This window comes from Lynx canadensis, chromosome D2, assembly GCF_007474595.2.
Source record: "Lynx canadensis isolate LIC74 chromosome D2, mLynCan4.pri.v2, whole genome shotgun sequence".
Taxonomy (NCBI): Eukaryota; Metazoa; Chordata; class Mammalia; order Carnivora; family Felidae; genus Lynx; species Lynx canadensis.
Genome location: NC_044313.2, coordinates 36,249,436 through 36,277,239, shown reverse-complemented (window position 1 = coordinate 36,277,239; position 27,804 = coordinate 36,249,436). Strand labels below are relative to the sequence as shown.

General features: G+C 40.4%; 1 protein-coding gene across 1 annotated transcript; it reads left to right on the top strand.

Moving 5' to 3' along the window:
* The first annotated feature begins 13 nt into the window (after positions 1 to 13).
* Positions 14 to 26,552, top strand: RPP30 (ribonuclease P/MRP subunit p30). The gene is made up of 11 exons (XM_030334828.1): positions 14 to 107; positions 1,521 to 1,576; positions 2,187 to 2,243; positions 2,889 to 2,963; positions 6,242 to 6,313; positions 12,454 to 12,543; positions 21,534 to 21,650; positions 22,226 to 22,255; positions 22,652 to 22,689; positions 23,069 to 23,148; positions 26,342 to 26,552. The coding sequence occupies exons 1-11, from the start codon at positions 26 to 28 to the stop codon at positions 26,449 to 26,451; spliced, it is 807 nt and encodes a 268-aa protein (XP_030190688.1). The 5' UTR covers positions 14 to 25; the 3' UTR covers positions 26,452 to 26,552.
* Positions 26,553 to 27,804: the final 1,252 nt, after the last annotated feature.

Below are 27,804 nucleotides of genomic sequence, written 5' to 3'. Positions count from 1 at the left end.
GGCGCGGCGCTCATGTGACTTCAGCATGGCGGTGTTCGCGGATTTGGACCTGAGAGCGGGTTCCGACTTGAAGGCGCTGCGCGGGCTGGTGGAGAACGCAGCTCACCGTGAGTCTCCCAGGCGCGGGCGGCGGTGCCTGCCCAGTCTCGCTGCCCCTCAGACCATCGGCCACAATCAGGAGGAGCCCGGGGCCTGTCCTCGTCCAGGTCTCCTGGGATCTCTGGGATGTCCCTGGAAGCTGATGCCCCCGCGGTGTTGCTCTGATCCCGGGCGCGGGAAACTCGAAGGCACTTGGGAGCTTTCATCCAGTCTAGCTCCTTCTCTCCTGCACATTGAGGAACACTGAGGCTCTGAGAGGATGGGAGATTTGTGTAGAGCCCCACGGCTGATGGATGGAAGAAGCCAGGGCTTCCGAGTATATACATAATGCTTAGCTTGTACTTTTAGTATCACCCCCCCCCCCCACCTTCCTGCCTCACGGCAGTATCGCAGCAATATGGGAAACAGGTGCACTGATGGGGAATGCTGTGGAGATTCAGAGAAGGGGGCAGGGACTTGAGGGTGACATTGTTGGAATACTGTTATTAAAAAGGGGAGGGTGGTGGGGTCGTACTAGGGAGGGAAGCAGCATGGCCAGCGTGTTCGAATGTTACTCATATTTGAATCCAAGGGAAGCAGAAGCCCTGAGAGATAAGATCCTATTTTAATTATCGGAGTTAATCGTGACTGCTGCCTTCTTCCTTCCACTGTAAAGTGTGAGGATAGAGAGGTTTAAAAATAAAGAGGTTCTGCAGAGCCTGTCAAATACTGGATGCTCAATAACTATTTGAGAGGGGAAGGAAGGAAGGGAATCGGACCAAATCTGATGAGAGGGAGAACCACTCTTTTGGCATTAATAAGCATTATCTTTTAATATTAGTATCCTGTCATCCCCATTGGTGTTTAAATAACTTGAAGATAGGAGTCATGATTTAGACGTATTTTTGGTTGTCTGAATGTCCATAACAGTGCCGCATTGAGGCTGATAAAGGCAGGCCCTGCCCTCACAGAGTTCCCAATCTATTGATGGTGGATAGCTGGAAAGGGGAAGTGAGCAGTGGTGTGAGGGAGTTGTTATTCCATTTCTCCCTAGAAAAAGGGCCTCTGCAGGAAGTAGTAAGGGTAAAAAGCAAAAGAAATGAGCGAGAAAAAAGCTGTCACGCTAATAATACACCACAGAGGTCAAACAGAGCCCTGCCTCTGCCTGCACCTGCTCTAAAACATCTCTGCTTATTATCTTAATTTTCATGACAGCCGTGTAAGAGAAGTTCTGTTGTTAGCACCATTTGATAGTTGAGGAACCTGAAACTCGAGGTTGAGTAACTTGTAAGTGGTAATGCTTAGATTCGGAAGAAGGCAGTCTGAAGCCAGAGCTCACATGGTCCCTCTTGACCCCTAATCTTGACCTGAGTCAGGCTGAGCCTATGTGTACAGGAAAGAGGTTGTTACATTTAACAAGAATGTTCAGTTTTTCTTTTCAGTGGGCTATTCAGTTGTTGCCATCAATCATGTTGTTGAATTTAAGGAAAAGAAACAGGTAGGTAAAGAACATTTTCTGAAGTTAATAATAATCAGCTTTTACAATTGTTTTTGTTTATATTGGTAACATAGAAGCTACAGATGAGCATATTTCTTAAATGCAAGCTCTTTGGCACTATCTTATTTTGTATGCTAACAGTAGGGGAGATGCAGAGTTTTCTGTCAAGTACCAGGGCAGATGGAAGGATTCTTGAAGTTGAGTTGATGTTAATTAAATAACTTGCAATAACTTTTAAAAGTATATTGTTATTGACTAAATGGTAATCACAGTATGTAGTCCTTTTTATTTTACTGACTTGGACTCGTTACTAATTGATTTCCTTCTTAAACATGCTAGTAAATATGTATGTTTCTCTTTAGGCCAACAGCTGTACCTTATAGATTATTCCAGTCTAAAAACGATTTTTCATCCCTTTCATCCATTGATGTTCTCAGCTGCTTCTCTGCTTATCAGCTTTCTTCCTTTCAAAACAAAACAAAACAAAAAATATATTTAGTGTTTCTGGATGCCAGAAATGAACTTTTCTGAAAAGCCCTTGTAAGTTTTCCATTACGCTTCATTCCATTCACATGTAAAATCTAGGGTAACTGTTTATCATTTGTTGTAGGAAATTGAAAAACCAATAGCTGTGTCTGAACTCTTTACAACTTTGCCAATTGTACAGGTGGGTATTTTGTTGCTTAAGAAGTATAATACCTATTCAGACATGCCCAGTTTTATGTAGGGTTCTCTAACCTGCTTTGCTCCTTCCTACCTGCCTTACTTTTCCATCAAGACTCAGCCCTTTCATGAAGGAATCAAGTCAATACTATCGAGTCAATACTTCCTTAATGGTCTTCTTTCCTGAAGTCCTATAACCTTTAAAGAATCTCATTGTGTAGTTTAACATATGTATGTCTTTATTTCACTTATTATATTATAAATTTCTTGAGAAGGAAGAATAGGTTTTACTGATCGTTCCTACCCTTTATTGCTAGTGCCTTTTATTTATTTATTTAAAAAAAATTTTTTTTAAACGTTTATTTATTTTTGAGACAGAGAGAGACAGAGCATGAACGGGGGCGGGGCAGAGAGAGAGGGAGACACAGAATGGAAAGCAGGCTCCAGGCTCTGAGCCATCAGCCCAGAGCCCGACGTGGGGCTCGAACTCACGGACCGCGAGATCGTGACCTGAGCTGAAGTTGGAAGCTCAACCGACTGAGCCACCCAGGCGCCCCTATTGCTAGTGCCTTTTAATGGCCATTTTCCAAAATGGAAAATCATTCATTTGTATTTTGAGCTTTTTTTGATAGAATGTTTTTGATTATAGGGAAAATCAAGACCGATTAAAGTTTTAACTAGACTGACAATTATCGTTTCGGACCCATCTCACTGCAATGTTTTGGTAAGTTAATTTTGCTTCTTTTTGACCCTGTAAGTTGTATTGGTTGAACAGTGTTGTAACAGTGTTTTCATCTCACCCCCTCCTGACATACCCTGCCCCCGGGCATGACACCTGCCTGTTCTCCCTGTCCTCAGAATCCACATAGCATAACAATCTCTTCTACTCTTGGCACATATATAGGGATACCATAATTAAAGAATCCTTTGACAACTGCTATTCGCTGAATTTACATGAATGAGACCTAAGGTGGGTGCTGGGGATATTGCTGTGAATAATACACAGTTATTGAACTTAGGAAGTATAGTTTAATGGGCAAGACAGGCACTAAACAAATAATTTAAAATGTGAGGAATATTTAAAAAAGGTGGAGGCAGTAAATAAAGGATGCTCTGGGAGTGTGTAATGGGGGAGCCAACCTAAGGAAGTTGATACTCCAACTGGGGCCAGAAGAACCAGTAAGTGTTACATAGTACTGAGCAGAAGAGAGAGTGTTCCCACACAGGATGGATTATGTACAGGTCCTGGATCCAAGGAAAACATGGTGTGTTCTGGGAAATGAAACAATACCAGTAGGGCTGAGCCTAGTGAGCTGGTTAACCTGAGATGAGGTTAGGGAGGTAGGTAAGGGTGAGCAGTTGGGTAAGCCCTTGAAGGTTTTAACTGAGGAAGTGAAATTATGATGGTTGCATTATTGGGAATGGATCAGAGGGGTTGAGTGGATTTGAGAGGTTTGGTGAGGTGGTCGTGGGGGGGTGGGGGGTTGACAATTTTATGACTGATTGGATACAAAATGATGGGGTGGGGGGTGATTGACAGATTTGATGATTGACTGGGTACAGAGTGATGGGGTGGGGGGCAATTGACAGGATTTGATGGTTGACTGGACAGAGTGATGGGGTGGGGGGTGGTTGACAGGATTTGATGGTTGATTGGATATAGAATAATGACTCCCCAGGCATGGCCTAAGCACCCTCCTAGGTCGATGGCGGTACCCTTTCCTGAGAAGGGATGTACAAAGAGCAGGTGTGAGGGCATCATGTTTGGAACATTATTGTGAAGGTCAAATGCGCAGTTGGAAAAAGGGGTGTAGCCTTCAGAAGAGTGGTCTGATTAAAGATACTGATTTGGAAGTGGTCACCCTGTAGAGAACAAATGAAGTGATGGCAATGGATGAGAATCCCTGGTCCAAGTGCAATGTATATAAAAAGTTCTAGGACAGAGCCTGAGGAACTTCAGCATTTAGTGGTAGGGCAGAGGAGGAGGAGCTAGGATTGGAGACTGAGGAGGCACTGTAAGAAATAGGAAGACAGTGAGCAAAGTGAGGAAGGGTGAGCAGCATCAGTGGGCCCAAGCAGTCCAGCAGGAGAAGGGCTAAAACATGTCTTGGATTTACTGCCAAGGAACTCCTTGGTTGCCTTAGCAAAAACCATCTCCATGGAAATGGTAGGGATGTGAGGAAGTGCAGATGGCGTGTGATGCTGACTTTGCTTGAGAAACTGACTCCACAGGGGAACAGAAGGCACAGGGAAGTTTGGATGAGAACCTGCTGTCTGGGTTAGTCAGGTGGGAGAGGGAGGTACTCCTGCGAATGGGAAGGATCTCACGAAGGAGAGAGAAAGAGAGATCCCGGAGAAACTGAGTTTTATCGGGAGCTGGAACAGACTCCTTTGCCATAGAAAAGGAGTCATCAGGGAAAGGCTGGCCTCCTTTATAATGATTAGTGTTGCTAAAGAAATTGTGGAAAGCCAAACTTGGGGATTTTATACAGCTGCAAGGCAGGGTTCTGGTTCTCTAGGCCCAGGTAGGTGTGAAGGAGCTGACTTTTGGTGGGTCACAAACACGTTCATTTTTTCTTGTTACCATAATATCCTGGTGGCCCCTTTTTGTCCCGTTTCCAATTGGGAGAGGCCAAGTAGAGGGCAAAGAATCCTAGATCTGGACTTTCCTAAGACCGGGAGCTGCTCTGTGTTAGCATGGGTTTTCCCAGCAGCTTTTCCTGTCTGCTTCAGCTTCTCTTCACCCCTCCCCTTTCGTCTTCTGATTTTTCGAATGCCTTTTCTTTTTACAAAGTAAGAAGTAAACATCTTAAAGGTGCAAACAGGCGAAGAATAAATATCACATATTATCCCATCATTCAGAGACCGTTTGAGTATACAGTTGACCCTTTAACAACACTGAGGTTGGGGGCACCGACACCCCACCCCTACCCCACGCAGTTAAAAATCCGTGTATGACTTTTGACTGATAACATAAAGAGTTCACACACATTTGGTATGTTATATGTATCATACGCCGTATTCTTAACAGTAAAATAAGCCAGAGGAAAGAAAATGTTATCAAGAAAACACAAGAAAGAGAAAATGCATTTATAATTCTGTAGTATACTTATTGAAAAAAAAAAAAAATCCATGTGTAAGTGGACCTGTGCAGTGCAAACCTGTGTTCAGGGGTCAGCTGCGTGGATTTCCAGCCTTTTCATATACACACACATACAGCTTAAGTTGGGGATTTTCGTTTTTAAGCAGTAACTCTTTAACTGATATATTCCTCCCTTTTTTTAAAAAAATTTTTAAACGTTTATTTATTATTGAGAGACAGAGAGAGACAGAACATGAGCATGGGAGGGACAGAGAGAGGGGGAGACAGAATCTGAAGCAGGCTCCAGGCTGTCAGCACAGAGCCCGATGCAGGGCTCGAAATCACAAACCGCGAGATCATGACCTGAGCCGAAGTCGGACGCTTAACCGACTGAGCCGCCCAGGCACCCCAGTATTCTTCCCTTTCTGTCCTAGGACTGTCAGGTATATTCTTGCACATCTAGCATTTCAATTTCTAGTTAAGAGTATTCTCATTGTGAACCTGATGGTATCATACTTAGTACGTGTATTTCTTGTGTCACAAAAAAATGGTGAGTTCATCGAGAGCAGAGGTACACCTTAAATGATTTTGTATCCCTTGTGCCCCTCACACAGTAGATGCTCACTGTCTGGCAGGCTCCTGCACTCCCTTGTAGGAGCAAGAGCTATCCAATTTGATTCTTCTATCTCAAGCACAGTTTGGTACCCAGTCACAGTGTAACAATGTAGGAAGGAAAATAATTGGTGGGATCTAAAATCTCACGTGCTTAGGCAGTCTTTTCTGTCAGCATGCAAAACAAAGCAGAAGTGACATATAAGAAGTATTGCGTGATTGAAATGTAAGTGCAGCTAGGCCATGAGTCAGAATTCCATGTGTGTACTCGTCGTTATTGTACAATAACATTCTTTTTGTATTGCCAGAGAGCAACGTCTTCAAGGGTCCGGCTGTATGATATCGTTGCTGTTTTTCCAAAGACAGAAAAACTATTCCATGTAAGTAACAGTTAGTGAAAGAAAATAGGATTTGTTATTTTACGTAAGAAGTCTGATGTTGTGCTTTTGCAGGTGCCCTGTTTCACTCCGTCTGGAAACTTAAGATTTTTCATTTACGCTTGGAATTCTGGAATTTCATGAGAGGGTGCTTAGGTGGCATGTGGTTTTTTGTTTTGTTTTATTCATCTTGCTGGATATTTTATGGGCTCAGATTGAAAGAGTCCCTCTGGGTTTTTTTCTGTTTCTTTTTCTCTGCTTCATTCACTTACTCGTTCATCCATTTGAAACTGCCCTTAGGTAAATATTGGTCCGTCTCTTTCTAGCTCAGAAATCATTTCAGTTTCTGCCCTCCATGCTGCTCACTGCTGTCTGTGAGGAGAGAAAGGTGCAAAGTTCTACTATGGCATAAAAGATCTCCTCTCTGTTGTTAGCCTTCTCCTTTGCATGTTCTGAGGTGTGGTCCATATGCCAGCACGATTAGTCAGCCTTTAGTCTTTGAAATCCTTCAGCATCAGCCATCTGCTCCTACTATTACCCTTCCTGTTCTGAGAGCCTTTATGAATTTAATTCCCTTTGTACTTTTAAAATTGCCATTTCCATGACTTCTCAGGAGGAAAGGTTGGTAAACATGTCTGGTCATTTAGTCAAATTGAGACCAAATACATGGAGTATTTTATTTTGTTTTGTTTTTCATTTTATTTTATTTTTTTTCACACTGGGCATTTTAAGTGATTACAGGAAAGAAAAAAATCCAACTGTAATTTTTTTTTCCAGGAATATGTTTTACTCTGTGTAATAGGTACAGCAGAAAGTTCTGAATGTTGTCTTCATCTAGATGCAAGAAAATAGCCATCTACCAAACCTATATCCACCCAACAGACATTGTAGGGAAAAAAATGTACTGGTATTTGATGTTTTAATTTTATAGCATGGTTAATTTTTAAGCAAAGTCTGTTCTAAAATTATAGGAAGTTTTCCTTTAAGTTTATCCAGTAGATGGAGCTGTTGACCAGGGAGGCTGATGTGTGATTACATTTAGTTTTTAAGGCAACTATCAATTCTTAATTATTCATATTAATTCACACAAAATGAATTAGCACAAATGAATGAAACAGCACAAATTATCTTTGAATGCCTTTTTAAAAAAAATTCTTGACAATTCCCTTCGTAAAATACCCAATTATAGTAATTCTCAAGAATTTTGTTTCAGGAAAAGATGAATTGGATCAAGTGGTTCTGTTTTCAAGAGGCCCTTGTCGAATTTTTAAAAATCAGGAAAGTCAGATCTCTCACTACTCAGGATTCTGATCTAGTAGGTCTTGGGTTTGAGTGTCTTTTTTTTCAGGTTCCACAGGAGACTCTCATTCAGTGTTGAAACCCTAAGGAGGAGGCATGGGTGCATGGAGCTTCTTTAAATAGCAACTTAGTTTTGTTATTAAGCAACAGCAACTTAGTTATAATGTAGACTGAAAGTTGGCTGTGTACCTCATTTTGTGTTGTCCATTTGTTTGTTGAACTGATTCTGAAGCACAGTTTTCATTTCCATAGCCATTTACTGGTGATTGGAGAAACAAACAAAACACTTAAAAAAGACATACACTTATATATACTTCCAAAGACTTCTATGTATTATCTTTAACACAACAATCCCGGGAGTAAACTGGACAGATATATTTTATTATCATCATTTTTTAGAAGATAAAATTGAGAGGCTAAATGATTTGCTGTTAATCTCAGGTAGTGTGTGGTAAAGCCAGGACTTTAGGTTTTAGAGTACATTAAAATTTCATTTAGCCATTTTATCTTACTACAGTTGATCCTTGAACAACATGGACTTGAACTGCACGGGTCCACTTTTATGCAGTTTTTTCAGTAAATACATTGAATAAATGTACAATGTAATTCAGTAAATACATTCAATAAATGTACAATGTAATTTCAATAAATACATTGAATAAATGTATAAGTAAATGTATTTTCCTTATGATTTTCTTAATTTTTTTTTTTTTTTTTTGGTCTAGCTTTGCTATGAGAATAGTGTATCTAATACATAAAACATATGAACCTGTTAATCGGGCCTTGATGTAATCAGTAATGCTTCTAGTCAATAGTAGGCTATTTGTAGTTAACTTTTTAAAGAGTCAGAAGTGGGGGGTTGGCGCCCCTAACCCTCACATTCAAGGTTCAACTATCCTTGTTCTTCTCAGATTATTCAAAAGTGTGACTTCAAAAGCATGAACACATGCTTTATATGGTGGGTAGAACTGTCAGAAATACTCTGGGAGATGATTAAAGCTATAAATAACATGCAAGATATTTGGAATTGACTATACAGATATACTCAGAAAGTGACGTGGTGACAGTTTTTGAAATTGGAACATCTTCCTCTTCTCTGTCCAGATCTTACCCATTCATTAAGACACAGTTGAAGTTAGCACTCTCCCTGTTTTCCACAGAAAATCAATTTTAAAAAGACATTTTTCTTTTAATCATAACGTAGGTATATCACGGTCTGGAATTGGGTCAGACGCAAGCAGTTTGTTCCTTAACAGGTTGTATTCTATAAGGGATTTTATTTGTTTGGTTTTTAAGCTGATTATCTAGAATTTAAACAAGCGTCCCTGTAGATGTAATGTTCTAAAACTGAGGTCTCTAAAATGAGTCATAAAAGCAAACACACACACATATGTTAACAATTAGTAGTTTAAAACCTAACCACCTTAAATAGCATTGTTTCCATGGGAAATAACATACGATTTTCCATTCTGAGTGTCTGGAAGATGTCTCATGGATAAACCCTCCCTCGCCATAGTTACCCCAGGGGATAAGGCAGAGATGAAAGATTGTGAGGGGAGTCCATTAGCCGAGGCTTCTTGGGATGGGAGATGGCAGTGGAATTTGGCAGACAGTGTTACGTAGAAGCTTCAGGAACTTTTGAGTTAGTTATTCCCATTTGAGATTTAAAGTAACTGGCGGAGAGGCGAGGAGAATTCAAGTTATTTAGTGCAGTGGTCGCCAAAGTGGTCTCCCTATAGATTTAAAAAGATACTGAACCTTCATCCCCAGTACATGTATGTTTATTTTCGTATAAATTGTTTGTATGTTCCATTATATCAGTGTGATTTACGAAAGAATATACACACACAAAACAGATTTTAAGAGAATGAATTAAAAACTAAATGGAAATAGAAGTTCTGTTTAGTTCTTCCTTCCAAAATCCGTGCCTTATCCTTTGAAGAGCTGTGTTGCAGAGTCTGCTCCCAGCACCTGAGGCCCTTGAGGAGACAGAGTACCTTGTGAGGCAGTGCTTCTCCAGCTGTAGCCTGACTCCACCAGCTTCAGTATTGATAGGGGTGTTTGTAAGATGCAGGTTATTAGGCCCTACTTACTGACTTTATTACTGGGAGAAAGGCCTGGTAATCTCCATTTTAAATAAATGGAGTTTGTATATATATATTTACATATATACGTACATATATGTATACACACACACACACACACACACACACACACACTTTAGATTGAGAGGTACTGTTTATGGACCTCTCTCTTTTCCCTGGGTAAGTCTGGCTCTCTCTTGCATGTTACTTATCATAAAGTACCACCATGTATTAAACTGACACCCGTGAAGGGGATTTGGGGAAGACTGAATCTCTACCCTCCTGTTTCCCTTGTTTCATAGAATCAAAGGTAAATGTATCTGGGGGTACGTGCAAACCCCTTAAATCCTTGTAGGAGTCCTTGGCCAAAAAAAAAAAAAAAAAAAAAAAGGTGAAGAACAGTTGATACGAATTCATATGCAACTTGCCAAAACCACCATAATAGAGTTCTTAATTGCAAATATTACTTGAACAAAATTTAGTCCATTTTAATGATTTGGAAAGTATCTCATTAGAATGTGAAATTAGCTCTTATTTTATAGTTATCGAAATGTATCAATTAAACAGTTGTATTAATAGAAAAATAACAAAAGAATTCGGCTTGAGACATTTTACATTTGAGGTGTTAGATGGAGCAACTGAGCGTTTATTATAATACACGTATTTACACCAACACAAGAGATATTTTTGAATTAGCTGCTGTTACATAAGAGGGGGAAAAAGCAATACATAAGTTAAAATGTAACCTAATTTAGCTTTATTGTGGGGAAGAATGCTTAACAGACTTTTAAAAAGTGAATCTGTTTTTAAATGAAAAATAATGACAATAAACTCAAACAATATAGAGCAGTGTGCAATGAAAAGTACGCTTTCTTCCTACCTAAAATTCTCTGTCCCTTGTCTCCAGAGGCAACCGCTACTAACAGCTTTTGTGTATCTTAGAAATAGATATTTACCTACTCCTTCCTTCCGCTCCCTCCTTCCCTTCTTAACACCATGCTTTTTTTTTTTTCCATCTAACAGTGTATATGGTTCCATAATATCAGTTAGAGATGTACCTTATTCTCTTGAAGGACTCAGCATATTCCATTGTTTACAGGGACTGTAATTTATTTAATATAGAGGGATATTTAGTTGCGTCTTTTGTGATTGATACTGCAGTGACTGTCCTTTCACTAATTAATATTCTCGAGCATTTGTAGGGCAGATGGCTATAGAATATATTTCTAGAGGGTCTCTATAGGATATATTCCTACAGGTGAAATTGCTGATGTGTGTTTAAAATTTTGATACCTTTTGCTAAAATGCTTTTCAAGACCCCGTACTAATTTAAAGACCCAGCGAGTGCCTGTTTATTCATTGCCTTGTTAGCAGTGGATTACTGAACTTTTTGATCTTTGCTATTCTGGTAGTTTGAAAATGGTGACCAGAAGCTGAACTTGTTTTGTCTTCTGTTCGGAGCTTTTCATCCATTCTTATCAAATTTTCAATGAGTCTTTTATGAGTTGGACAGCTGTAGCATTTGGGATGGGGCAGATTCTTTATAAGCCAAATGTTTCTGCCAAAACAGCATTACTTCCCAGGCTTACTAAGTTACTATGACTGTCTAAAGCCAAGCAGTCTCTGATCACTGCTTGCTTCCTAAAGCCCTGCTGTGGGGGTAGGAATGACCAAAGTGGGAATTCTGAAGAAAAAAGGCAAGGTGTGACATTCCTGTCACTGGTAGAAGGCCAGGCCAGTCATATGGGGGACATTATTGCGTGTTCTTTACCCCTCTTCCTTACCCTGTCCTTCCCCTCCGTGCATGTCCCTGATGTTGGTTTGCCAGCATAGCCATCCTGGCAGTTTGAATTTGTTCATCAAGCCTATATGCACCACATTGTCAGTAAGGCTTATTTTTAACACGGTATGAAATGGCCAATTCTGTCACCGTAAATCAAGTCATGGTGAAGTCAGAGCCAGATCTGCATCTTCTAGCAGTGGTTTTGGCCTTATACTCATGCTCGTAACCTTTCCCCAGCTTTGTTTGCTTCCCTGGTTTTCCATTTATCCTGTTTTCCTTATCTACTTGTTTTGTTTTGTTCTTGGTAAGCCATTTCAAAGTAAATGCTGACTATTGATCAGTAAATAAGAGCAAAAATTAGAACAAAGGAAAAGGAAACTAAAAGTTGAAAAATGGATTCAGTATCATTTGATTTGTAACAGCTCTGCTTGGACCATTTATGTAGACTATTTCTGTTAGAATTTGAACAGAATGCTGTTGGTAGGGCCATGTTAGTGTTCCTCCAGCCACTCAGTAGACTGATGGTAGCCACAGGCCTGGGGTGATTCCTGGCACAAAAATAAATCTGTGGAATAAATGGACCATGCCTATATTCCTTTGGCTTATTTTTTTTCCCCATTGGATTTCAGAACAACTAATTGCTTCTTTTCTGGAACAATCTGAAGTTACTTTCCAGAAACTGAGCCTCTCTTAGCAACCCATCCTTATGTAGCAGACCATGAGTTAGAGGGTCTCTAGGCTCCGTCTGTTGAGATGGTCTGTGGACATATCACTGCTTCAGCTAGACTACAATTAGACCTTTCACCCAAACGTGAAGGAATGGCTAATCACTGACAGACACATTTCAACACAGAACCATTATGATGCCTCTGGAGTGAACCACGTCTATTTATATTCCTTTAAATCAAGTACAACCATATTTCTTAAGATGAACCAGTTTTTCCTTTGGCTTTACCTATTTTTTTTCTTCTTGACAGGTTGCTTGTACACATTTAGATGTGGATTTAGTCTGCATAACTGTAACAGAGAAACTACCATTTTACTTCAAAAGACCCCCTATTAATGTGGTAAGTGTCATACTTTCCATTCCACATGTGAATCTGTACAGATTTGCACTAACAAACTGGAAAAGGGGCAAAAGGAACTAGTGTTCTTTAGAAGGAAAAAGCAAACGCGGTTTAGAAAAGAGGATTTTATTTTTGGAAGCTGACCAAAGGTAGAAAGGGAACTTAAAAACTATCCAGTAAATTATTGAGATGTTTTTAAAAGGCTTTAGAAACCCGAGTTTATGAAGGATATTTCTTAAAAGGATAGCCATAATGACAGACACTTAGAGCCTGAACGTGGAACATGAAGGGGACTGGGTAGTTGAGAACGAAGAGGTAGGGGGGAAAAATACATCGAGGGTTCCTGAGGCACCAGTGAGCTAGGACGGGTAGGAACAGGAAGGAGCAGGGCACGGAAAGCACCGTAGGCAAAGTCCAAGCACAATGAAAATCTGCACTGATGCCTGCCGTTTCGCACAAAAGCCCCAGGGTTACTTTTATAATCACCTAAGAGGGCAGCCATGTGTGCAGGGAAGTTTGTTCCTTCCCCTGCGATAGAAGGTTTCTCATTCCCTTTCTACGTAGCTTCTCTTGTTTTTCCCTGCCGTTTATCTTCCGTCTGTCACACCTTCTTGTCCGTCTTCTCTCACCATAAAGGTGGCAGTAGCTCACGTCAATAGCCGGCAGGTCAGCACGCTCTCAGCTGTTTGCCTGGGCAGCCAGATCCTGCGGGAGGCTTAGGACGTTATTTTAGAATTGCAGCCTCGAAACCTGTCTCCCGTTCTCCAAAACTACTGTTGAAGGAGAAAAAGGGTTCAGCAGACAGTCCAGATGACATGCCCAGTCCTGTCAGAATTGGAAAATTAAAAATGTATGCACTTTTTCAAGATCGATAACTCCCCTATTCTTTTGTCTCTGTAGAATCACAACTTCGTTGGGTTTTTGTTTTGCTGTCGCCACTGCTAAGGAATTGGCTCAATGCCAAGAATAGGGGGAGACAGTGAGAGGAGAACATTGATCTATGTGGTGTGCAAAAATTGAATCCGTGTGGAAAAATTTCAGTTGGCTTATGTTCTACCCCTAAAAATATGCTACTAAAAAACTTGAAAAGTACTAAGAATTTTAAAGTCATATATGTAAAGGGGAAGCTATAAACCATGGCTTTTTTGATAAATAGAGAGTGCTACTGAACATACAGTATTTATTAAGCCCAAATCATTGTTTCCCATGTTCTTACTGGTACTTATAGATAAATAAGTAGACAGTAAGAGAAAACCCCAAATCATCACATTTTAGAGCTGGAGATCTATGTTGTTTAGCAGCTCGCTTATGAAGTGTGGTAGAATGAAGGCCAGCACGGAGAAGGCGTGCAGCTCTTCAGTCATAGGGTTGGGACTGGTCTGGTCGATACCCTGTCAGATGAGATCTCTGCTCTGCCCCAGCTACCTGTGGTAAAAGGCACAGACGAATACAGCACCCAAGGTGATGGCAGTCTTGTTGGCCTCACGTATTGTTCCTCTCCAGAGGTACCAGTCTCTCTAGAGGTTTGCCAAGGCTTTTTACCAACCTCAACCCGCTGGTCCAGTTTCTACGTAAATGGCACCCCCTAGAGTTGGGAGGTGCAGCCATTGGCAGCTGCTATTCAGCTTGCAACTTGTTTACCTTTCTCTTCGTCTTCATGAACAAGGAAGGCCATTTTCCAGAGGCCTTGGCCTGAGTAAACCCACGTATGGTTTTACCAACCGTGTCCTTCGCTGGGAGGACGTAGTAGCATGTGGTGGATTCTAAGGCCAGGTCTATGGTCTGGAAAGCAGTGCACCGCACACAGTTCCTCACGCCCCATGACAGTGGAAAGCTTCTCAGTGGCTGTTTTGGTAAAGGCTTTCAGTTTTTTGTTTTTTGGTTTTTGTTTTTTAAGTTTATTTTGAGGGCACGTGTGCACAAGTGGGGGAGGGGCAGAGAGGGAGAGAGAAAATCCCAAGCAGATGCCACGTTTCCAGCTGAGAGTCCCAACTCGGGGCTCAAACTCATGAGCTGTGAGATCACGACCTGAACCGAAATCAAGAGTCGGACGCTCAACCAGCTGAGCCACCCGGGCGCCCCTCACTTCGTTTCTTTGGAATGTGCCCTACTGTTCAACCCTGATTGTGAGCCTCTGGAGAGAACCACCTGTGGGTTGGGCCTTTTTGAAATTACCCTAATATCTTGCCTATGCTGGATACTTCCTAAAATTTGTCAGTGGAATGAATATATGTCTAATTTAGCTTCCTAAGGTGCAGCTCGTGGAACATGGATAAATCCTGCTCGTCATTAGTTTTGAGCAGGTTGTCAGTATCTGGCAGGAAGCAGAGGCCAGGAGGGAAGTGGGGCACTGGGGCAGCGTGAGGAGGATGGCACTGGGGACGGTGGCACTAGGACAGTCCACTGTCCGCTTCCATCTGTAAGTTCAGGAAAACTGATGGATATTTTTGGCTTAATTCCCACATACTTCAATTTAAGAATTCTGAAAAGTAAAAATTTGACAAGTGAGAGGGATATGCAGTATTTAACATAGTGTCTGCTTTTTTAAAAAATCTGGTGTGAACATTTTACATATGTTGTTTAATAAAAACTAGATGATGGAGTGGAAGGAAAGGCTGTGCAAGATTATTTTTAGTCTTCATCTAGTGTAGGAGTAGGCTGTGGTGTGAATTGGTCAGGAGGCAGAAAAGTCCCTATTAATTTATTCACCACCCATTTTTCATTTGAAAGAGGAAACTGGAAACATATAATAAGGTAGCTAGCTTATTGTTCAGGGGGAATGAGAGTTGTATGGATGTGTATGTATTATTTGTATCTCATAATAGCTATTCTAGATATGGAGCAATGTGTTTACATCAACATATGGAAATAATATTCACCACGAAAGTATGGAACATGTAGTATGTGGGTAACCGTTAAGTCTTAAGTCTTAATCCTCGCATGTTTCTTTGGACTTGAGAGTAAACTTGTCTTTGGCCATGAGAAGTTGATAGGTTGGCTTTATAAGGATCACTCTATGGGGCACAGATCTTAATTTGGATAGGATTTGTACTCTTTTCTTTGTGGTGGTGAAAAGCATTAAGATATTTTATTCACTAGTCCTTTACCTAGAGGCTTTAAGCCATAGGACAGTTATCAGCTCAAAAGGCTGGGATGATTGGAGGATGTGAATTTTCTGTTATAGGAAGAGTAAGTTCTGAGGATCTAATGTACTTGGGTGACTACAGTTCATAGGAATGGCATTGTGTACTTGAAAGTTGTTGAGAGTAAATCTTAAGCATTCTCACCAAAAAAAAAGTATTGACTACGTTAACTGTCAGGTGAGGGCTGTACAAATTATGTGGATCTTGGTAACCATTCCACAATGTATATGTGTACCAAATTATTGCATCGCACACTTTAAACATGTACGATTATATTTGTCAGTTATTCCTCAATAAAGACAGAAGAAGAAGGCGGTTCGGATTATGAAGGAGGGGCTAGAGCAGCACGCCAGAGCACTCCATTTGTACCACTTACAGCTCACAACCCCTCAGTTGTCTTCACCACGTGCTTAGGGCACCATGATATCAATTATGTGATTTCCTCTAAAATCTACAAACCTCTTCTGGAGCCTGGGTAACTTGTATGGGAACCACAACTTTACCATGTGATAGTTGGATTTCAAAAAAATTGAATTCAGCTCCTCTTCTTGGACAATCAGATGACTTGTAGTTAACTTATGGTGTAGGCGCACTCACCTGCTCTAGCCCAGTAGCTGCAGGGTGGGTAGATGTTGATGACCTCTGTTATGCAGATAAGGAATTGAAGTTTGTGGCTCTTCTCTCAAAAGTTGACTTGGGAATTGTATTCAGCTCTGATTCTAAATCTGCTATCATTTCCCACTGGGAAATGCTATTTAAAATTACTTTACAGCAGAGCTCTTTGTTAAGCATAGAATAATTTCATAGTTCAAAATGTGATCTTTAGGAATTCAGGTTTTTGAGAAGAATTTTTTTTAAACAGTACATACTTTTACCCTCGCTTTGATTTTTTTTTTTTTTTTCAGTGTTATTGCCATTCAACAATGACTTCCAGTCTATGGAGTTATTTCAGTGCTTGTATGTGTTCTGCTCTCTGATGTTTTCCTCTCAGCACTTCCTTTAACTGTAATACATTTCTCTCTTCGTGGTCCCATTAGTCCCCACTGAGAAATGTCCAGTAAATAGTGTCTCAAGCGGTGAAGTTGTTCCAGGAATCATGCCATATATTCTTGAGCTGGGTGAGAGTGCTCTGTAAACTTTCTTTTTCATCACACATATTATGAACCTAAGTGTGTTGAGTGCTTTATCGATCCAATGCTTCCACCAGTGCTAGCAAACTGGCCGGTCTCAAAAATTTTTGTGTGGCATAAAAACCAGAAAGAAAATTAAAAGACCAGTGACAGACTGGCCTTAGATCAGAGACAAAAGGCTAATCTCTCTAATATATAAAGAGCTCCTAGAAGAGAAGCTAAGAAAGCCAGATGAACAATCCCTTTTCGAAAATGGATTAAGAAAATGAAAAAGACATTTCACAGGAAAGGAAATACAGATGGCTCTCCAACACGAAAGGTACTTAAATTCATCAGAATAGGAAAAACTCACATTAAAATCACCTAACTGGCACAGACCCAGAGGTCTGATGATACGCTGTGTCGTAAGGTTGAGGCAAAGCAGGCATTCTCATGCGTTGCTTCGAAAAGTGTAAATTGGGACGATCGCTATTGGGAAGTGGATAATTTGGCGACAACCATCAAAATCCCAAATGCTTTACGTTCTGACCTTGTGTCTTAGTTTCCGGGGCTGCCATAACAAAGTACCATAAACTGGGTGGCTTAAAACAACAGAAACTCGTTGTCTCACGCTTCTAGAGGCTAGAGGTCTGAAATCAAGATGCCATCAGGATCATGCTCCCTCTGAAACCTGCCCTTGGTTTGTAGTGTCATTATGACTGTTATTTTTCATTAGTAAAGAAATCCCTCAACACACTTAGGTTCATAATATGTGTGATGAAAAAGAAAGTTTACAGAGCACTCTCACCCAGCTCAAGAATATATGGCATGATTCCTGGAACAACTCCCTCTGAATCCTTTTCTCCCTCTTCCTGGCTTCCGGGGCTTGCTGGTAATCTCTGGCAGTCCTTGGCTTGCAGCTGCATTACTGCAGTCTCCGCCTTTGTCCTCACAGCGTGTTCTCCCTATGGTCATCGTTTTGAAAGGACAGCAGTCATCCAGTAGACGCCAGTGACTTCATCTTCAATAATTACATCTGCAACAACGCTATTTCCAAATAAGGTCACATTCTGAGGTACAGAAGGCCAGGACTTCAACATACCTTTTATGGTATGTTGTCAACCCATAATACCCAGCAATCCCACTTTAGTGTTTATTCTACAAGTATATTGAAACAACCCAATGTCTGTCAGTAGAGGCTTGTTTAATTACATGCCATACCTCTAAAATGAAATACTATGCAGCTATAAAACAGTGCAGAAGTTATGAGCTGACCTGGAAAACCCTTTGAGTCAGAACAAGAATGTGGTAGGCTACCTTCTGAGTAAGAGGAAAGGTTACATATATTCATATTTACTCATATTTATTTGTATGAAGACACTCTGGAAGAAGACACAGAAATTAATAGAAATTATGGGAGGTGGGGATGGGGCAGATGGAAGCAGAGGTACAAGTGAGACTTTATATTGCCTTCTTTTTTTTTTTTTTAATGTTTATTTATTTTTGAAAGAGAGAGCATGAGCAGGGGAGGGGCAGAGAGAGAGGGAGACAGAGTTTCTGAAGTGGGCTCTGCGCTGATGGCAGAGAGCCCGATGTGGGGCTCGAACTCATGAACCATGAAATCATGGCCTGAGCCCAAGTTGGACACTTAACCAATTGAGCCACCCAGGCGCCCCTTTATACTGCTTTCTTATGTTCCTTTCATTTGTGAATTATATGAACAAATTACCTGTCTTAAATAAATGACACGCCAAAAGGGTGTTGAATCCTTTTGAATTCAATTAAGAATTTTTATGAAATTAACAGAGAATCCGTATATTGTCCTAGTAATCAACTGCCTATTTTCTTCCTGTCATCTTAAGCTTTGCTTAGTTCTTGGAATTTTACCACCAGTATTTCTCGATTCGAGTATCACACACCTGCCCTTGGTTTGTAGTGTCATTATGACTGTTATTTTTCATTAGTAAAGAAATCTAATCATCTGCCTATTCCAGAACCTTGGTCAGAGATATGAACAAAAACCAATCAGGCAGGCAATGTCATTCTTCATAAAAGAGGCTGTTAGGAACAATCATTTGATGAGCATAAGGCAATTTACATTAGAATGGTCTTAGAAGCAGGCCCAGGTAATGAGTCTGTATTTTATCTATCTAAAAATTTAAAATACGGTAGTATTATGAAGGAAATATTCACAGCCTTCAATAGCACACTATGTATGATTTCTGTATCAGACTTTTAGCTATTTAAAAGTGAACTTGAAAAAAAATAAATAAATAAAAAATAAAAGCAAACTTGATTAATGTACTAAGAGCAAAGGCAACTTTTTTCTTAGAAACTAATTAAGCTGATAATTGTCACTTTTCTTCCTCCCATCCCCAAAAAGAGGAGGTTTTAATTTTGATCTTATCCCCAGTGGGGGCTAAAATTTTAGATACAGTTAGGAATACTTTATGACCTAATCACCCAGTTGTGTGTATCGTCCACATCTTTTGATTTCCCCTCTTCTCTACTCAACTGCGTTGTGTTTTAGTTCAGCAAATAGAAGGATGAAGAAAAAATGTCAGCTTCTTTGGTTAACTAGTAGTTCTGGTAAGAGAAGTAGCCAACGGGATAGTTGAAAGTATGGCTAAAGGAAGTGTTTTGGTTTCTCTGTTGAATAATTAGCCAAGTTCACCCTGTTTCCTTTTAATATGAATAATCCTTGGTGAGCAGCATTATCACATAACCTCTTTTCTGTAAGCTACTGTGTACTCAGAATATACATATATTAAACACTTTTTATATAAAAGACAGTTACATGTTTTACACAGTACCATGACACCAGCTCTCGAGAAGTGTACGAGACAGGCAGGAGGAGTGAGGTGTATATTTAACTATGGCACAAAGACTATCATAACAGACATCATTCCTGGAAATAAACAACACAGGCCCAAGGATTAGGAGTGGGAAAAAGTTGTCAGAAAAGGGGAGAGGGGAAGGTTGCAGTATGGAAAATAGCATGTAAATTTTAACTAATATCAGATATGTAAGGAAATCTAAAATAAAATCTCAGAGCCTTAAGGCAGGAGGCCAAGTTAAGTGAAGAGAAGATTGGGGGATGGGAGAAAGGCAGTGTCTGTTCAGGGAGAGAAAGTAGGAGCCTGAATTAAATCAAGGTGGGCTCCCAGTTCTGGAAGAAGACAGGTTTTTCCATTCCCTGTGGACACTCAGGAGTAGACCTCCAGCGGCCATAGCCCACCACCCCCAACTCATCCTCTGGGTGATAGAAATTCATTTGCCAGACACACAGACTTGGACCATACTGCCTGGTTTGTGCCTGCTGTCATTCCTTTGTTCATTCAGAACACCGCTGCAACTGAGTGACTTTGCCATTGCCCGTGGTAGCATCCTTCAGATGCTTCCCACTGCTGTGTCCTGTCCCTAGTCCTAACGACCTGCACAGTTGGCCCTTCCCATCCTCCTTAGCCTCCACTCCCGCCATAGGGGCCCCCTCACTCTGTCTTCCCCAGCCCACAGCCTCCTCCCAGTGCTCCCATACTCCCTCCAACCCAGAGCCTCTCCATGTGCTCCTCCCTCTGAAAATGCTCCTTTCTCTACTGTTGCCTCAATTCCTTCCTCACCCACTCCTAAATTTCTCTTTGATCGCACTTCTCAGAGTTGGAAGTTTTGTGCTGTTGTGTAATTATTTGATAGTCCCCTTACTAAACTATAAGCTCGGAAAAGGGAGGAGCCATGTTAGCTTTTGCTCACCATTTCCACACGTGGTTGGCTTAACACATATCTGTTGTGAATGGATGAAGATAACTGACTTGCTCCTCAGAAAAGATAAACAGTGTAGTGGTGGATTTCAATTGTTTCCACTCCTTCCAGGCTGTTTTCTTACCTGTGGATGCCTATCTATTGAGAATGCCTTAAGGTGGAAAGAAGTTTTCTTTTCCTTGCGTGGGAGGCCGAGCCTGTCTGGTGATCTGGGCGAAATCGTCAAGAGCCCAGGTTTCTTCCATCTTTTTTGTTGGGCATCCATGAGCCCAGCCAAAACTCAGGGACTCTATTAGTAAATAAAGAAAAAGGAGAGAACCAAAAAAAAAAAAAAAAAAAAAAAAAGGTGGGGGAGAACAGATACTGGGGGCAGTTAGCAGTCTGTGCCACAAGGCCTGATAAAGGTATCATAAGGGTTAAATATATGCACAAGACTCTTAGCACAGTGCCTGGCACTTCCTTCACACTACTTCCTTCATTCAGCGTATGTAATAATTGACTTACCTGAGATGTCTTCCCACCCCTGTTCTTGGAGCTTTTTTTCAGCTCTTCATTTCTTTGTCTCTTCATTAATGGGTCAAATTACTTTTTTTTTGGTTTTATTATATTTGCAAATAGTTTATTTACCCTAAGTATAGGGAGCATGTCTCCATTTTCCTTTTAATAGTTCATGGAGGAATGGCGCATTTGCTACCCGCCCTGGGACTTTGCTCTCCATAGCCTCCCCATGATTCCTGTTAATATAAAGTCAGCTTTTCCACAGCCAAGATGAACTTTTGATCAAACAGAGCCACATACCTACCTTCTCCTGTGGATGGTGCCATCCGGGTGTAAATCTGCTTTTGTTTAAGGCTGTACCTTGACATGCAGGAGGTGGGCGGTGGGGTTGAGGAGGAAGATGAGGGAGAATCTTAGTGAAAATAAAGTAGGGCAGTGTGTTTTTATCCGGGACGGTTTATTTTCTTTATTTCCTGTGAAGGCAATTGACCGAGGTGTGGGCTTTGAACTTGTCTACAGCCCTGCCATCAAAGATTCCACAATGAGAAGGTACACAATTTCCAATGCCCTCAATTTGATGCAGGTCTGCAAAGGAAAGGTATGGTTCCATAATTTTCAGATGTTTTTTCAAATCTAGCGGTTAATTATTATTAATACACTAGAATTGTTTAACGAATTCCTTTTCCCTAAAGCACAAAATTCTTGAGGCCCAGAAACAAATTCTCTCATCTCACTGAGCCCTGAAAATTTTAAAGGAAAGAAAAATATCGAAGGAAAATAACATGAGGTGGGGTGGCGAGATGTGTTGAAATCCTTTATCTTCCAATAAGGAATTTGCAGTTTACCTACTATGAAAAGAATGGTCTAGTTTGTCATCAGTGAGTTGAATTAAGATTATATGACCTTTTCAACTAGTTTTTTAAACAAATTAATCTTTTCTAAGATCTGGTGGGAAGGCTTATTCTATTTCTTGTTATATATAGGCTGCTGTTAATGATAAGCTCTTTCATTCTTTGACTTTGATTTTTTACCTTATCTTTAAAAGCGGTTGGTATTTGTAGAGCCTTAAAATGTTATAAAGTGATTACTGGTTACTTGTATTAGAAGATTTCAATTTTTTTTTGGTTTACATTTATCTAAGATTAATACTATTGGTCACTTTCTGTCCTGTAGAATGTAATTCTGTCTAGTGCTGCGGAAAGGGTAAGTCTGCTTTTGCGTACTTTGTTTTCACTTTTCAAGTTACAAATCTGGAGGAAAATGTAAAATAGTCGTGTAATAAATCTTTATTGTGTATTTTCATGTTGAACTGCATTTGCTCATTGTAATTGCCGAAGAGTAAAATGTATCCCCATTCCTTTTGGGCTACAGTTTTTGTTTATATGAAATTTTGTTTTTATGCTATTCTAAAATGCTTTCAAGATTCTTTTAGAAACTTTTAGCAACTTAAGAAAACCATCAAAATTATAAGAACTGGAATTTATGCAATTGATTTCTGTATTTTTGGATGCTTAAGCATCCTGTTAATTTACTGCAGGTAAAATCATTGAAATGTTATGAATAACTTCTCTCCTATTTTTTTTTTTCATTTTATTTTAGCCTTTAGAAATAAGAGGCCCATACGATGTGGCGAACTTGTATCCTTTTCTGAATTAGAAGTTGTTGAAATGTTCTTTTAGGAAATTTGGAATTTGATGTGCTATTGCGGTTTAGCAAGATTTTTTTTAACCTTTTACCATAAGGTTACCAATTAATAGCTTCAAAAGCAAGTTACATCAGGCCAGAGAGAACCTCATCCTTTTGTTTTCTGGGTCAAGGGTGAAGTAGAAAAAGGGGAACGAGGGACTCTTGAAGCTTAGAGCGGTCTCCTTGCAGATGCCTGTTCCGTTCAGGCCGAGAGCTGCTGTAGAATGAGAGTCTCTTGGCGTGAGCACGTTGGGCTGGCCTTGGCAGTTGTTTCTGTTCATCTCCTGTCTTTGGCTGATGCTGGGTTGAAAGCTTTAATGGCCCCACCAGAGGGTTGCTGTTCGGGCTGTCTGAGAGTGATGCCAGGGCTGCCGTGTCCACCAACTGCCGAGCAGCGCTTCTGCACGGAGGTGAGCAGGTTCTTCCAATAAAGACACCAAATGGGCATTTTAGGAGCCAGTCTTTGTTATCCGACAGCGGAGCCATATTTGCTTTTACCGTCCTGCTCTGCAGAGTTCCTTCAGGGTCGCCTTCGCTCAGCTTGTTTTAATTATACCTGTCAACGCTTTTTGCCCTTCATTTTGGGCTTTACTCTGTGTAGTCTGTGGAATGAATATAGCCTGTGTTACAGAAATAAGGACGGAATGTGTTTTTCCAGCTCTGTGTGTGTGTATCCCTGTCTACAGTTCGATAGGCTTCTAGTTTCCCTTTCTCCCCCGCCTTCTCTCCAGAGGGGCATGCTTCCCTGCTGAAAATCACTGTTTTAGAGAACTGAAACATGAAAAATTGATGTTAAGCCATTTATTAGGAACACAAAACAGCGGATGCATTTTCGAAACCCAACCAACAAACCCAAATAGTCATTTTTCACACGTATTACAACTCGTGATTCTTTTTCTCACGTGTTGTTTACATGCTCACCTATGTGCTCACTATATATACTCTTTACTCACATTTCATTTACCTATATCTACCTCCTCACCTTAATGCCCCTACTTGAAGCCACGGAACCTCCTATTCATCAGATGATAAAAATTAAACCACAAGTATTTGATATGCCAAGACTTTGGAGAATGAAAATGAGGTTTTATTAAAAGAAAAAAATGTACACTTTGATCTGCTGTCCTATCTTCATTTCGTGATTTTTAGCATTAGTAGTAGTGGTCACGAGCCAGTTTACTTGATATCACCTAGATGAATTTTAAACTTCAGAAATAGGTTGCTACACGTAGATGAGGTTATGTGGCATATGAATAGGTGAGTTACTGAGGCCCGTGTTGTTGTGTCTAGATTTTAATGATCTCATCTCCACTTGGGAGAACTGGGTACTGTATTGCCTTACCATGAATTAGATGATTTTCCTTCAGTTTTCAACATTTTTAGTTTGAGATTGTTATATGGCCTAGACTCCATCACATTAGCTCTGGGAATGGCCACATTAATTAGGACTTCATCAAGATTTGCTTGAAATTAGGGAACAGTTGGTTCATGCTTTGGTTGTTCTGCCATTATTTTTGTCTGTTTTAAATGAACATAAGGAATCCTTGAGATTTTGGATAACAATTGGTTTTCCAAAATAGATTAAACAAGAAAGGGAAACTAATAAGAACATATAATGGGAAAAATATGAAGTTCTGCCTTTGACTTTAAAAAACTCAACTATTCAACATGGGTCATATATAAAGCTCGGCTTTTCTAGAAGCTAAACTAAAGGAAGCCCTATGGACTTCAAGGTAGCAGTCATCTTCACCCTAGTGTGACAGTCCCAGTGTATGCCCGCTGTCCCTGCAGAATTATCAACACATCTAGAGGAGACAGTATGGTTACCCAGGTTTTAGTTGACATTGAGATCAGTATTAGATTGTGGTGTGGTGGGTTCCTAAGATTGCTAATTCGGCTTCAGGTTACACTAGAAGAAATAAAGGAATCTGAAGCAAGAGGATTCAAAGTCTCATTACCCTCTGCATAGATGAGGTCCCAGCTGATGTGTAGCATCCTGAGCACCACATGTCAGAAGGGCAGCAGTACACAGGAGCACTTCTAGAAGATGGTCAGTAGGCTCTGAAAGGGCTTGGAAACCTCATAAGAGAAAGTGTTAAAAGCAGTGCTGAAATGCATTCCTGGAAAACAGAAGACTTAGACACGTAGTAGCTGCCACTCAACACTGGAAGGCTTGTTACGGGGAATCAGAATTAGGTGGGTCCTGTGGGCTTCCAGAAACCAGTGAAGAGCAATTCTAAGGAGGGTGTAGAGAAGGGACAGGGGAAGTTGGCATTTTAATGACCTTGACAGAAGTTCTGTCCCTTTTATAAACTAAAATGCTTTAAATAACTGGCAAAGATCTAGTAGACCTGGTAAATTAATCCTGATAAATGAGAAAGTAATGCTTGCGTAACTCTTTAGAATTAACTTTACTTTTATTACTTCAAACAAGAAATAATTCTTAACTAAATTTATGTTCATGAAGCTACTTTGATTCCGCCTTCTTTGGTGCTAATGGATCTCTCTCCTCCCTAGTCCTTCCTTATTTCATAAGGATTAAATTTGGATCTGTGTTTTCATGGCATGGTAGTTCTTCACAAGCTCCCCCTCCTGCCCTGTTTCCCCCTAATTTTTTTCACACTCCTCCTTCACACCAGCTTATTGCCTCTTAAACATACTAGGCCCTTCCTACTTCTCTCTCCATGCTTTTGCAAAGGAATCCTCTCCTCTTCTCTCTCTCTCTCTCTCTCTCTCTCTCTCTCTCTCTCTCTCTCTCTTTTGCATTCCTAGTGTTACTTCTGTTACAATACTTTCCTGATTCATCCAGGCAGATGCAGCTTCTTCTGGGTGCCTCCATTTCTATTACATTTGCCCCTAATGTGCTTATCTCAGTGTACGGTAGGAAGAAACACTAGGTAGGTATCTCTGCCTGGCCCAGTAGTATATTTTGAGCCGATATTGGGTAGATTTAAGTCGAACTCTGCTGCTAGCCTGACCTAACATCTCATAATTCCCATTCTTTTCTGTTGTCACTAATATACAAGAGATCAATAAACACATGAGCTTGATTTTCTTCATTCACTCGACAAGTATTTATTGAACACCTGTTAGATAACAGGCATTGCGGGGAGCTTGACCATACAATACGATTGATTCTTCAGAGGTACATTGATGACCCAGTGAGGGACCCAGATATGGTACGTGCTGTCAAATGAAGTGAGCACACATAATCACCATGGGAGCCATTCAGTTGACTGTTGACCTTGCTGTCTTGATTCATTTTTCTACCATGCATAAAGCGTCTGCCACGCCAAGGTCTGTGACTTGGGTCCTGACTACAGAAGATGCCATGGATGCACCGTTAAGGAGAACTGCCCTGCAGTTTTACCCTTGAGTAATCCCTTCAAAGGGAATTAGATGTAAATAATATACTGATGTTTATCTACCTTGGGGGGAGAGGGTAGTAATGGTGAATGGCATCAGAATCCATAGCCATTCATTCTGGTTTTATCATTTACAGATACTGTAAGGCAAAGTCACAGGGTGTGAAACTTGTTAAAACACCTCTTTTTCACTCATGTCTTAACTTTAAACACTATGGTTTGCCTGTTTGTTTTATAGAAACTAGAAAAACTGCTTTTGGAATCATTTCCACAGTGAAGAAACCTCGGCCATCAGAAGCAGATGATGATTCTCTTCCAGCTTGCAAGAAAGCCAAGTGTGAGGGCTGAAAAGAATCCCCAGTCCTTGTCAGCGCTCCCTTCCTCCATTTGGTAGTCCGTCCACCACAATGGAAATAAAAGCTTTGTATGCTTTACTGTTTTCATTTGGAGCTAGGAATTGGTCGTCTATGAAAACAATTTTATATTCAAGCCATTAAAATAACAAAACCTAGTGAAGCAGTAAAAAAGAAGACCGCCAGCTTAATAGAATTTTGATATACTTTAAGAGAAAAACAGAGACTGGCTTATTTATTATTTGTATTAAGGATAAACAGCAGGTATAATTGAGTAAGATGCTTCAGTATTTCTGGGCAGTTGGGTGGTTCAGTCTGTTGGGCGTCCGACTTTGGCTCAGGTCACGATCTCACAGTTTGTGAGGTCGGGCTCTGTGCTGACGGCTCAGAGCCTGGAGCCTGCCTCGGATTCTGTGTTTCCCCCTCTCTCTGCCTCTCCCTTTCCCCCCACCCCCCCACCCCCAAAACAAACATTAAAAAAAATTTTTTTTAAGATGTTTTCAATATTTCAAGACTCTTGAAAAATGTTTCTTCTTCATTTAAAAGTACATGCTTTGCTGCTTTACTTGATATACATGGCTTATTATTTTTCAGTCTTATGCAAAAAGTGGTTTTCTTGAGGCCTGTTAAGCCATACTAAGGGGTTGGCTGTTAGTCAATCTATTCTTGTTGTAAGCCTCTCTCTCATTATATTCATCAAATCAAAGTTCTTCCTAAAAGAAATTGCTGTAAAGGTTGTGGAAGGAGAAGGTGCATGTAAAATCACAGCCTCTTTCTTTGCTGGTTCTTACCTCCATGATGTTCTTGAAATAGAATTAATTCCCTCCTTTAAGTTGAAAGTCCCTAAAAACCTAATACTGATTTTCCTAATAGCAGTATTAAAAATATCTAACCATTGTACTCAACCAACCTTGGAAATAATTTTTTTTAAGTAGTAGAATCATTATATTAAGAAGAAGTTGCCTTCTTTTTTTACAAATATCTGCATTTATGTTATATTGATATGAAGAAAATAAGTAAGAAAAAGAACACTAGTGTGAAAGAGGAAAGATAATTTAAAAAAAAGAAAGCTTTCGGGGTGCTTGGGTGGCTCAGTCAGTTAAGTATCTGACTCTTGATTTTGACTCAGGTCATGCATGATCTCTTGTTCATGAGTTTGAGCCTCGTGTCAGACTCTGCACTGACAGTAGGGAGCGTGCTTGGGACTCTGTCTCCCTCTCTGCTCCTCCCCCACTCACGTTTATTCTCATTCTCTCTCTCTCTCTCTCTCTCTCTCTCTCTCTCTCTCTCTCTCTCTCTCAAAATAAATAAATTTTAAAAAAGAAAGCTTTTGGGGTGCCTGGGCGGC

Excerpts from the sequence above, each read along its gene's own strand:
- RPP30 (XM_030334828.1), top strand. The coding sequence starts at position 26 with ATGGCGGTGTTCGCGGATTTGGACCTGAGAGCGGGTTCCGACTTGAAG. Across the intron at positions 2,244-2,888 it reads CAACTTTGCCAATTGTACAG|GGAAAATCAAGACCGATTAA; the intron begins GTGGGTATTTTG and ends TTTTGATTATAG. Across the intron at positions 12,544-21,533 it reads AAAGACCCCCTATTAATGTG|GCAATTGACCGAGGTGTGGG; the intron begins GTAAGTGTCATA and ends TTTCCTGTGAAG.